This window comes from Geotrypetes seraphini, chromosome 8 (assembly GCF_902459505.1).
Source record: "Geotrypetes seraphini chromosome 8, aGeoSer1.1, whole genome shotgun sequence".
Taxonomy (NCBI): domain Eukaryota; kingdom Metazoa; phylum Chordata; class Amphibia; order Gymnophiona; family Dermophiidae; genus Geotrypetes; species Geotrypetes seraphini.
Window position 1 is genome coordinate 122,986,660 of NC_047091.1, and position 12,945 is coordinate 122,999,604.

At 43.5% G+C, this 12,945-nt stretch overlaps 1 protein-coding gene across 9 annotated transcripts in view; it reads left to right on the forward strand.

The window, feature by feature from the left end:
• MISP (mitotic spindle positioning) overlaps nucleotides 1–4,943 on the forward strand; it is a 49,079-nt gene extending 44,136 nt beyond the window's left edge. For 8 of the 9 annotated variants that reach the window (XM_033956062.1, XM_033956061.1, XM_033956067.1 and 5 more), the window contains one exon: nucleotides 2,866–4,943. In XM_033956062.1, the coding sequence (XP_033811953.1) occupies nucleotides 2,866–2,952 (87 nt within the window). In that variant the 3' untranslated portion in view covers nucleotides 2,953–4,943. The remainder of the gene's footprint in view (nucleotides 1–2,865) is intronic. The other variant, XM_033956066.1, reaches the window with a different exon arrangement.
• Nucleotides 4,944–12,945: the final 8,002 nt, after the last annotated feature.

Consider the following 12,945-nt stretch of genomic DNA (forward strand, 5'->3'; position numbering starts at 1 on the left):
ACTGGGGAATCACTTATTTTCTGTGCCACACCAACCAGCCAAGTGCTGTCTATTCTATTCTCTACTTACCATTACCCTTAAGATATCCAGCACCATGTATTATTACAATTCTTGATATAACACAATATATGCACTATGTGGCTTCTATACAGGTTACTACCAGGTAATTTTAACAGGTATTCCTAGCAAGAGGGTAGGATGCAGCTGTCTAAGTAGGGGCATAGCCAGACATTCAGTTTTTGGGTGGGCCTGAGACCAAAGAGGGCAGGCCCAGCATCTCTCCCTTCCCCCGACAATCAGGAGGTCACTTAACTCTACTCCCCTGATCCCCCCCCCCACAGTACCTTATAAATATTTTAGTTCTTCACCAGCAGCAAGCAGCATCTCATTCCCCTTGCTCACACCAGCTCAAGCTTTCCTTCTAACGCACCTTCCTGGTCCTGTGAATAAAAAGTTGTATCAGAGGAAAGGCTCAGGTTGGGATGAGCAGGGGGGCGTGTGTTTCTGCTTGCTGCCAGCAAGAACTAGGATTTCCAAGTTTATTCTGTACTTGATATACTGTCTATCAACCTGTACCTAGACATTTTACAATACTAGAAATTTAAAAGAGAATAAAAAATAAAGAAAAAGGGGGAACAATTTTTTTTTTTTTTTAATAATGTTAAATAGACAAGACATAAACGTATAGAAACAGAAGGATCAGAGGTAAGGAAAGTGTAAAATAAATAGAAAAGGGAGGTGAGAGGGTAAGGAGAAAACAAAGGAGGGGGAGTGACACTTCTTAAAAGCAGTTCTTATTTATTACTGCGCATTGAGTGAGTAAGCTAGGTATATTGTTCATTCTCATGTTAGAAATGCATCCCTAAATAAGAACTTTTTTACTTTGGTTTTAAATTTGTCCAGAGATTCTTCCAGTCTGATATCTAATGGGTGAGTGTTCCATAAGATGGCTTGGGCAAGCCTTGTGAATCCCCACGAGCCACATTGCTGCTGGGTGAGCTTGAGTCCACAGTGGGTGGACCTGTGCCCCAGTGACGTACCATGGGAGGGGGGAGTCCGCCCCGGGTGCACGCTCCAAGGGGGTGCACAGCTGGCCACCCTCCCTATTCTGCTGTTGCTGCTTTCCTTAACCAGCAGCAGCGGCAGTAAACAGGGGTGTCCGCGGGTACTCACTCCGGCGCTTGTTCAGCTTCTGGCCATCTCCCCTGCTCAAAGCCGTAGGCATTGGCTCCTTGCGCGAGCTGCGGCTGCGTCGGAAGCGTTCCCTCTGACGTCACAACGTCAGAGAGAAGGCTTCCGACACAGCCGCGGATCGCGTGAGGTGTAGATGCCCGCGGCTTTGAGCAGGGGAACTGGCCAGAAATGCTGGGCAGGGAAGAGAAATGTTGTTGCTGCACAGGGAAGGGGAGGCGTAGAAATGCTGCTGCTGCTGCACAGGGAAGGAGGGAGGGTAGAAATGCTGCACAGGCAAGGGGGAGAAAAATGCTGCATAGGCAAGGGGGGAGAAATGTCGCACAGGCAAGGGGGGAGAAATGCTGCTGCTGCACAGGGAAGGGAGGAGAGAAATGCTGCTGCTGCAGCACCCAACTGGGGAGAGAGAGGGAAGGAAAGAGAAGGAAGACAAGGGAGAGGAACCAGAGATGCCAAGTCCATGGGAGGGAGGGAAAGGGAAAAAAGTAAAGGAGATACCAGACCATGGAGGAGGGAGGAAGAGATGCCATGGCATGGGAGGAGGGAAAGGAAGGAGATAGAGATACCAGACCATGGTGTGGAGTGGGAAGGAAGGAAAGGAGAAGAGAAGAGAAAGAGAGAGATGCAAAAGCATAGGGGAGGAGGTGGAGACAGAAAAATGGAGAGGGGGTGAAGCTGAAATGAATCATGTGCAAAGGAGAAAAGGGACACAGGATATACAGTTTATTGAAGGGACATAGAAAGAGGGAAGATGCCATATGGAAGAGAGAGAGGGTGGATAGTAGATGGAAGGGGCAGAGAGAGTGTAGGCAGTAGATGGAAGGGGTAGAGAGAAGGCAGAAGCTGGGTGGAAGGGGCAAAGAGAGGGCAGATATTGCATGGAAGGAAGAGGGGACAAACGCTGTATAGAAAGAAGAGAGCAAAGAGAAGATGATTAAAGGTAGAAAGATTTTTTTGTTGTTGCTTTACTTAGAATCAAGTAGTATTGTAACTGTATTGATAAAAGTTTATAAATAGGAAATGGAAATAAGGCAATTTTTTTGACTAAACACCTTTCCTCGGGTCAGGACAGGATACCATAACAGCAGTATACTGTACTGTTCTCATTATTTGTTTTATTTTTATTTGTTAATTTGTAAAGTGGTGATTGTTATGTATCAGTTTTTTTAAATTTACATCCACCGTCTTTATATTTTGCACAGTATTAGGGGACATGTGTCACTGTTTTTGTGGTGTTGCATTGTATGCAGAGTCTGGTTTCTTGGCGGTTCAGTTTAACTTTTGTCTACATATATCTATTTTTAGTTTATGATTATTCCATATCTCTGCTCTGTGAATATGAAAAGGACATAGTTTTCAGTTGGCATTGTCTACAGGATCAATTGACTATGCAGGATCTGGCTTGTTTAGTTTTACAATGTATGTTGGTGTTCTAGTGCTCACTGCAGTGTTTAAGATGCTGCCTTTTCCTGTGTACACTCTTGTGTGATATGTGGATTGTTACTACAAATCATATTTTTCATATAGATGGGGGGGGGTCAAAATATGATGGGCCCCGGGTGTCACATATTCTAGATATACCACTGCTGTGCCCTCTCTGGCCATGCCACTGTCTCCAAGGTGCTACTTGTAACACTGATCTTCCTAAAGTTTCTTCTTCATTCTCTTCCTTAGATTGTAGAATCTACCCGAGTGAACCGCCATAAGAGTATCATGGCCTTACGCTGGGAAGCTGGACTCTATGCAAACAAAGACATTTAAATGGCAACTGTGAAACTCAAGCTAACATCCTGACCTCAAGATACACAACAAAACCTTCTGTTTTACTTTAGACTGTAGGAAAGAAATGTCTAATTAAGGAGATTAAGATTCCTTTCATTTGACAAGAAGCACAAGAAACCCTGTGAAATGTTTACCCTTCTCATCTCTCTCATCATGAAAAAGATATAATATTCTTGTTGACAGAAACATTAATTGCTCAGTTTAATTGCATCTTACAGATCCGTTAGAGATGGCAAGCGTGCAGAAAAGCCAGAGGCAGGAATAGCATGATACCTATATTTATGATCATACAATATGTCCCAACAACTGCAACAGACTGTAAGGATTCCTTCCTTCTTTGATGAAGTGATGTGATTCAATCTGAACAAGTGCATATAATGGCATGCATTTTTTTCACTTAGAAAACTTTTAATTTAAGTATTAAGTTATTTTACAAATTGTATTTTGATTTAAAATAACATGATCATTTATTAACTAAAAAAAGAGAAAATGTTCCAGAGTATGAATGAAAAACATGTAATGATTACAGTCATTCATTTCAATAACAGCAGTCAAAGCTTTATAAATTTTAGGGGGAACTTTTCAAACTGTCCTCATTGCTACAAAGTCAGTAGCTACTTTTTCATGTGGTTTTATGTGCTTTCAGTTTCAGAACTTGTGTGATGTCCCTCATTAGACACATGCATGCCAGAGTACTTAGGTACTTTAATTTTCAGAAATGGTGCAATGCCTCTAGATACAAGCACAGTCTTTGCACCAGAATATGCAAATGCTTTCACTCGGTGAACTGGGGGCAATTCCTTTGGGCAAGATGTATGTGTGGTGTTTGCTGTACCAGAGGATTCACACTTTGAGAATCGGTGTGATTTCCCTATATAGGATGTATGTGTGGTGTTTGCATAAGAGTACTCGTGTGCTTTCACTTTGAGAACTGATGCTTCCTCTAGGTAAGACATATGTGTGGTCTTTTACACTAGGGTATGTCTCTACTTTCACTTTGAGAACCAATGTGATCTTCTGAGTAAGACGTATATGTGATATATACACCAGCGTCCACACAGGCTTTCACTTTAAGAACTAGGTTAAGACATATTTGCTGCATTTTCAGCAGAGTACTCATGTACTTTCACTTTGAGAACTGGTGCAATTCTGCTGGGTAAGTCTTTACACCAAAATCTGAGCAGGTTTTCACTTTGAGACCTGGTGTGATTACACTGGACACATGTGTTCTTTGCACCAGAGGACTCAGATACTTTCCCTTTGAGAACTGGTGCAGTTCCTCCGGTTAATACATGTGGTCTTTGCACCAAAGTACATATATGCTTTCAGTTTGAGAATGGTGCAATTCTCCTGGGTAAGATGTACCAGAGTACATGCTCGTTTCAGAACTAGTGTGATTCCCGTGGATAAGATATATATACGATGTTTGCACCAGAGTACATGCATGTTTTTTCTTTGAGAATCAGTTGGATTCCCCTGTGTAAAACATATGTCACTTTGAGGACCAGTTCGATGCTCTTTGTAAGAAGTATCTGCAGTATTTGTCCCAATCTGGACAGTTTGCAAAGTGCCTTCTATGTACTGTATATATGCTCATTCCAAAAAAGTTCTGTTTTGTTTTCAGTTAATGTATAAGCAATACAAATTAGAAATAATTTATTTTTTTTGTAGATACAGACAAATATCTAAGGAATATAGTGATCATTTTAACATGTTTTGACCAGAGGAGCCGGATTAAAACAAACCCCTTTTTCATCTGTATCCTGGAAACACCTACCAGCTTCCTGTCTTTAAAGTCTAATCTGAGAGTGGGAGCTAGGGAGGAGGGTAATGATGGATAGGGATAAGAGAGTAGAAGGGAGAGTAAACAGGATGGAGGAAAATGGTATGAATGGTAGAAGTCATATTTTTGCATGTTCATTTTAAAGCTGTTTTAGATATTGATGAAAAGATTAAAAAATATAAAAGTCTCTAAGCATTTGTGACTAGTAATCTCTTATCAAAAACAAAAAGGTGATATCCAAACTAACTGCAGCTAAAAGTCAAAAGACCAAAACAAAAGAAAAAACTGCAGCTGTGATGTACAGGGATTCAAGACAAAGTTGGACAAGTTCCTGCTAAACTGGAGCGTACACAGGTGAGGCTGGACTCATTTAGAGCACTGGTCTTTGACCTAAGGGTCACTGCTTGAGCGGACTGCTGGGCAAGATGGACCACTGGTTTGACCCAGCAGCGGCAATTCTTATGTTCTTTACTAGTGTTTAAGCCCGTTAAATTAACGGGTGCTAGTAGAGCCTCCTTCCCTCACATGTGCCCTATTTTCAGCCCCAGCTCCAAACCCATTTTTACGCCCCTCCCTCCCACCACGGTCCAACAGCACCTCTTCCCTGCGCCCCCGGTCAGCAGCACCTCTTTCCTGCTCCCCCAGTCAGTAGCACCTCTTCCCTGCTTCCCTGGTCAGCAGCACCTCTTTCCTGCTCCCCCGGTTCCTCTTCCCTGCTTCCCCAGTCAGCAGCATCTCTTCCCTGCTCCCCCGGTCCCTCTTCCCTGCTTCACCAGTCAGCAGCACATCTTCCCTGCTCCCCCGGTCAGCAGTAACTCTTCCATGCTCCCCTGGTCAGCAGGACCTCTTCCCTGCTCCCCCGGTCCCTCTTCCCTGATCCCCCGGTCAGCAGCACCTCTTCCATGCTCCCCTGGTCCCTCTTCCCTGATCCTTCGCTCAGCAGCACATCTTCCCTGCTCCCCCGGTCTCTCTTCCCTGCTCCCCTGGTCAGCAGCAACTCTTCACAAATCTCTCGGCTGTAGCAGCGGCCGCAGCACTCTACACACGCTGCTTCATGGCCTTCAACTGCCCTGATTTGATTTGCCGCATATCTGATGATGTCATCAGGGACGCGGTGGAGCAATCAGGGCAGTTGAAGGCAGCGAAGCAGCGTGTATAGAGTGCTGCGGCCGCTGCTACAGGCGAGAGGTTTGTGGGGACCGCGTGAAGGGGTTCGTGTGGGCCGGGGGGATGGGGCGACGACGACACGGAAACCGACTCCTCCTGGGGTCCGCGGGAAGGGAAGGGTGGGGTGGCAAAGGACTTGGGTCCTGGGCGGTGGGGTCAGTTTTTTGGTTCGTCCCGGGGGGGGGGGGAGGCAGTCTTTGTACCCCAGTCCCGGCTTGTGGAGGCGATTTTCGGCTGGCTGGGAGAAGGCTTGTGGAGACGATCGTCAGCGTGTGAAGAAACTTCCATATTGTGAGGTGGCTGTGACGTGAAACCCACGCATGCGCACTCGTGTTTTCTGCGACAGGATCAGGGAACACGTTTTTTTAATGCGCATGCGCGGCCTATCATTTTATTATATTAGATTACAAAAGCATAGTTGAAGGGATGGTATAGTATAAACCTCCCCTAGGTACCTTCTATACCAATATGATTTGTCAAGTGAATTCTCCAGGCCCTCAGAGGTGCCACCAAAAGTTCAATAAACTTTCATAACTTTTGGCTTTATGCCCCCTATAGTCATTGGGTCCCTGGTATATTAGTTAAAGATGTGCAATGCTTATTTTAGTATGTTTTCAATAAGTTAAATAAATTAAATAGGTTATAAAGTGCAGTTTACTTAACTTGGGTGGTTAGCCAAGAGGGACAAAGTCGCCAACATGTTTCACCCTGTTTGGGTTTCCTCAGGGCACAATCCCTACAACAAGGAACTAGCTTTAATATTCAATAAAATCGCATGACACCAAAAATTATTGACTAATGCCCGTTTCTTACCTCAAAACTATATGCTCTTCCATCTTAGATCACATTTCGGGTGGCCACGTTGTGAAGAGCATATAGTTTTGAGGTAAGAAACTGGCATTAGTCAATAATTTTTGGTGTCGTGCGATTTTATTGAATATTAAAGCTAGTTCCTTGTTGTAGGGATTGTGCCCTGAGGAAACCCAAACAGGGTGAAACATGTTGGCGACTTTGTCCCTCTTGGCTAACCACCCAAGTTAAGTAAACTGCACTTTATTTAATTTATTTAACTTATTGAAAACATACTAAAATAAGCATTGCACATCTTTAACTAATATACCAAGGACCCGATGACGATAGGGGGCATAAAGCCAAAAGTTATGAAAGTTTATTGAACTTTTGGTGGCACCTCTGAGGGCCTGGAGAATTCACTTGACAAATCATATTGGTATAGAAGGTACCTAGGGGAGGTTTATACTATACCATCTCTTCAACTATGCTATAGAATTTATCCTTCTATAAAGAATCTATATATTCTAAGCCTTATACAGTACTTTATTACAAAAGAACATAAGAAGCTAGGAATTGCTGCTGCTGGGTCAGACCAGTGGTCCATCATGCCCAGCAGTCCACTCCTGCGGCGGCCCTTAAGTCAAAGACCATTGCCCTAACTGAGACTAGCCTTACCTGCGTACGTTCCGGTTCAGCAGGAACTTGTCTAACTTTGACTTGAATCCCTGGAGGGTGTTTTCCCCTATAACAGACTCCGGAAGAGCGTTCCAGTTTTCTACCACTCTGGGTGAAGAAGAACTTCCTTACATTTGTACAGAATCTATCCCCTTTCAACTTTAGAGAGTGCCCTCTCATTCTCTCTACCTTGGAGAGGGTGAACAACCTGGCTCTATCTACTAAGTCTATACACTTCATTATCTTGAATGTTTCGATCATATCGCCTCTCAGTCTCCTCTTTTCAAGGGAGAAGAGGCCCAGTTTATCTAACCTCTCACTGTACAGCAACTCCTCCAGCCCCTTAACCATTTTAGTCACTCTTCTCTGGACCCTTTCGAGTAGTACCATGTCCTTCATGTACGGCGACCAGTGCTGGACGCAGTATTCCAGGTGGGGACATACCTTGGCCCGGTACAGCGGCATGATAACCTTTTCCGATCTGTTCATGATCCCCTTCTTAATCATTCCTAGCATTATGTTTGCCCTTTTCACAGCCACCGCGCATTGCGTGGACGGCTTCATTGACTTGTCAACCAGTACTCCCAAGTCTCTTTCCTGGGGGATCCCTCAGAGTACCGCATCGGACATCCTGTATTCGTGTATAAGATTTTTGTTACCGACATGCACGACCTTACACTTATCCATGTTAAACCTCATTTGCCATGTCATGGCCCATTTCTCGAGAGTGTTTGTCATGTTGCAGGTCTTCGCAATCCTTCGGCATCTTCACTACTCTGAATAGCTTCGTATCATCCGCAAATTTAATCACCTTGCTCGTCGTACCAATTTCCAGGTCGTTTATAAATATGTTGAAGAGCACGGGTCCAAGCACCGAACCCTGCGGCCCTCCACTCATGACGCTTTTCCAGTCCGAGTATTGTCCATTTACCCCATTCTCTGTTTCCTATCCGCCAACCAGTTTTTAATCCACATGAGTATTTCACCCTCAATTCCATGGCTCGCAATTTTTCAAAGTAGTCGTTCATGCGGGACCTTATCAAACGCCTTCTGAAAATCCAGATATACAATGTCGACTGGCTCGCCCTAGTCTATCTGCCTTTTTACTCCCTCGAAGAAGTGCAGCAAGTTCAAAAAAAATAAAATAAAAACCTATATAAAAAAAGGTCCTCAGATGTGACCAGACACATTCCGTGTTTCGGAAAACACTCCTTCCTTAGGGGTCTGGAATGTGATGTGACTACCCAAAGAATCTGATGAACCTGTAAGGCGCATGAATCCTCTGATCTGGCAGATGCACAAAGTGCTTGCAGGGAAAGCGGAGAGAGATTTAAGGGGGAAAGAAAGGGGGCAGATGCTGATGGAAGTGGGGGGAAGGGAGAGGAGAGAGTGAAATGTCAGACCATGGGGGTATGGGAGAGGAAAGGGAAGGAAAGGAGAGAGATGCCAGACCTTTGGAAAAGACAAGGGAAGAAGATAGATGCCAGACCAATGGAGATGAAGGGAGAGATGGAAGGGGGAGGCATACAGTTTCTGGAAGGAGCATAGAAGGAGAGAAGATGTCATATAGAAGGGGCAGAGAGAGGGTAGACAGTGGATAAAAAGAAGAGAGTGACAAGAAGATGAGGAAAGCAGAAACCAGAGAAGACAAAGGTAGAAAAAATTTTCTATTTATTTATTTTTTTGCTTTAGGGGACATGTGTCATTGTTTCTGTGGTGTTGCATTGTATGCAGAGTCCAGCTTCTTGGTGATTCAATTTAACCTTTGTCTATGTATTTCTATTTTATCCCCCCTTTTACTGTAGAGCATTTTTTAGCGCCGGCCATGGTGGTAACAGCGCTGATGCTCAGAATTCTATGAGCTTCTGAGATGTTACCACTGTGGCTAAAAATCGCACTACAGTTTTGTAAAAGGGGGAGGGGTTAGTTTGTGATTACGTATTCCATACTAGGCGAAGGTGTTCTGTGTGTTCAAAAGACATGGTTTTCTGTTAGGATTGACTGCGCAGGATTGATCTGTACTAGTCTGGCTTGTTTAGTTTTACAATGGGTGTATTGATGTTGTACTGCTCACTGCAGTATGTAAGATGCTGCCTTTTCCTAGGTACACTCATGTGCAATGTGTGGATTGTTATTAAAAATCATGTTTTTCATACAGATGGGGGGTGGTTAAAAAAAATGATGGGCCCCGGGTGTCACATGTGCTAGGTACGCCACTCTGCTGAGGTTTTGCTTTTTCCCTTGGAAAAAAAAATGACACTTGTGACATCGGCGTCTCCCCTCTCTCACCCTGTGCATTTGATTTTGAGAGCTTTTCTTCTGCTTTCCTTTCCCCTGTTCTGTGTAAATAATGGAGTTCCTTTCTGTCCTTTTTAGTAATGTATACTACTTTTGATTCCTATACTGAAAGGTGGTATATTAAGTTCCTCAATAAACATAAACAATAAATCTTAATCCCCCAGTAGTGCTGCCCAATTCAGAGAAAAAAATTTTGATTCAGTTTTATTTTCTTGCCCAATTTGGCATTTTTTTTTTTTTCAAATGTCCTAGTGGGTTTATTTTATAGCCTTTTAACCCCCCCCCCCCCTTTACCCTCTCCAATCCCATGCCGGCACTGTGGTGTAAATATAATAAACAAAAATATTTTTCCTCTTTCTGTCAGGTCCTAGCTCACGCTCGCTAACACCAGCTCTGGCAGATTACACATTTCAAATCTTACATGTTGTAATCACAAAACAGAAAATAAAAGTATTTTTTCTACCTTTTGATGTCTGGTCAAATTATTCAAATAATGTTGGTCCCACACTCTTGTTTCTGTTTGTCTTCTGTTAACTCGCTCACCAGGGTCTCTTGCTCATTTTACATTTTCTTCTTTTTCTGTGCTCACCATCCATTTTCCAACTCTGTACCTTCCCTTCCACTGCCATATCCAACATCTCTTTCCCACTGTCTACCATCTCTCTCTCTCTCCCTGCTTTGTGCCCTGGGTCAAACCTCTCTATTCCCCTCCATGCAGCATCTCTCTCTTCCTTCCCTTTCTCTGGTGAGACCTCATTTAGAATATTGTGTACAATTCTGGAGACCGCACCTTCAAAAAGATATAAAAAGGATGGAGTTGATCCAGAGGAAGGCTACTAAAATGAAAAAAGGTTTTAATAATGCTACTGTTAGTTAATGTTTTATTGTGTTCTGTCAAAACACGTTTTAGCATTTTTAATATGTATGCAAGTAATTTTGTAAATCGCATAGTTTTATGTGGTATATAAATTTTTTAATAAATAAATGTACGAGTATTTTTAAAAAAAAAAGATGCTTGGTCTTCATCATAAGGCATATGGGGACAGACTTAAAGGTCTCAATATGTATACCTTGGAGGAAAGGCGGAAGAGGGGAAATACCTACATGGTGTAAAATGAGCATGAGTTGAGTCTCTTTCATTTAAAAGAAAGCTCTAGAATGAGAGGTTGAAGTTAGGTGATATGCTCAGGAGTAATCTTAAGGAAATACTTATTTACAGAAAGGGTGGTTGATGTGTGGAACAGTCTCCCGGAAGAGGTGGTGGAGACCAAGACTGTCTCAATTCAAGAACGTGTGGGATAGGCAGCGGTGGCTGGCTGTAAACAGGCTGTTCACAGCCTACTCTGCTAGGGCTTCCCTGCAGGTCATACCGTGAATAGCCTGTTCAGAGCGCTGCCTCTGCTTGATGTCTACCGCCGCTGCTCCTGCCAGTTTAGGAGGCCCGGAGGTATGTTAGCTCTCACCGGGGGGAGGGTTGGTTATTGAATCGGTGAGTCCAATTTGGGGGGAAAATGAATACAGTCAACTGCTTAAGAGCAAGGCCTCCAGACTGGACCGCCACGTGTGCTTAAACGGAGTGTGCGCTTAATCGGAGTACCACTTTTTAGTCTTGAAAAATCACAGTACACTGTAGTCAAATGCAATAAAACTTTTATTCAACAAAAAATACACCAAATACAATTTAACATGGTTCAGTTATAGAAACAGCACTGTTAAGTCTCATGCAATACACTGTAAACCTTTTTTAAACCAACATTCTACTGAAATAATCAGTCATTGTTTTCTGCACGCAGATTGTACGATTGTATCTGACTACTGATGCTGTAAAACTGTCCATAGTCGTGACATCCATTTATCTCCAGATAACAATGCAGCGTGTGTAGGGACTTCAGCACGTCTGAGAAGGAAACAATCTCTGCAGGTGTTTCATTAGTCGTGATGACCGCAGCAGTATCTCCATCCTCATCAGACTCTTGGTTGTCTGCAGTGTCCTTTATGACTGTACAGATATTGGAATTAGTGCTGTCAGATGATGTGGGCACATTGTTGTCAACGGCAACATACAGCTCAAACTCTTGTGGCAAGAGTCCAACTAGGAGTTCAATGGATGAAGCGTCAGCTTAAGTTATCTCATCAGATGCGTGAATGAAGGTCGCCCATCGATAGCAATTTGAAATCGATGATGAGATTCGACTCCACGCCTCCCCTACCATGTGAAGAGAATCAAGCATTGTGATTTTTCTTGTGAGCTCAGGGGCTGGATTCCGTGCTTGCATCAATCACTGCCATAACATATCTTAGGATGAGCGACCTGTAATGACATGTGAAGTTTGCAATTATCCCTTGGTCCATCGGATGAATCAAAGAGGTTATGTTTGGTGGAAGAAACACGAGTTTGATGTTGGTTAGTCATACGTCATTGCTGTGTGCTGTACAGTTATCACATAGCATTACAATGTGCATCCTACGCCTTCTCATCAGATTGCAACCATTCAATCTACAGTGTCGCCATCATCCATGCGTTTTTGTTGTTTTCATATTCAACAGGCAGGCGTTTAATGTTTTTGAACCACCGAGGATTTCGAGTCTTCCCAATCACCAGTGGCTTGAGCTTTTCAATACCATCCATATTGCAATTGAGCAGCAATGTCAATCGTTCCTTTGGCACCTTGAAGCCAACAGTTTTGCTGCGTTTGAAAGCCAATGTTCCATCAGGGATGGAACACCAGTACAGGCGTTGAAAATGTTGCATAGTTCATATCCACCAATGACTGATGGCAACACTTCCATGACTCATCTTTCTGCACCAAACTCATCCGGGTCTTGTTTTTCGCCATGCTGCTGCTTAAATTTTATGCCGTTACGAACTTTCCATCTCTCTAGCCATCCATTTGTTGCTTTGAAGTCTTCTATGCCCAGTTCTTCGGATAACTGTTTTGCTTTCTCCATCAGCAGAGGCCCACTGCTTAGCAGTTGTCGACTTCTAGCTTCAGCAAACCATCGCAACAATGCCTGTTCAACATCTCCAGCCTTCCCAATTCTTTCCGTTTTCTGGTAGGATTGCTGTTGTTTTGCCAGTCTTTCAATATGGCTTGCTTTTTTTTGTAAATCTGAGAAATCTGGCTAGGATGAATGCTGTAATGTTTTGCAATAGAGACCTGACTCTCCCGTTGGTCAAGTCTCTTGAAGACATCGACCCGTTCAGCCAAAGACAATGACATTTGTACAGCATGGTGGACATGTTCAGCCAAAGACAA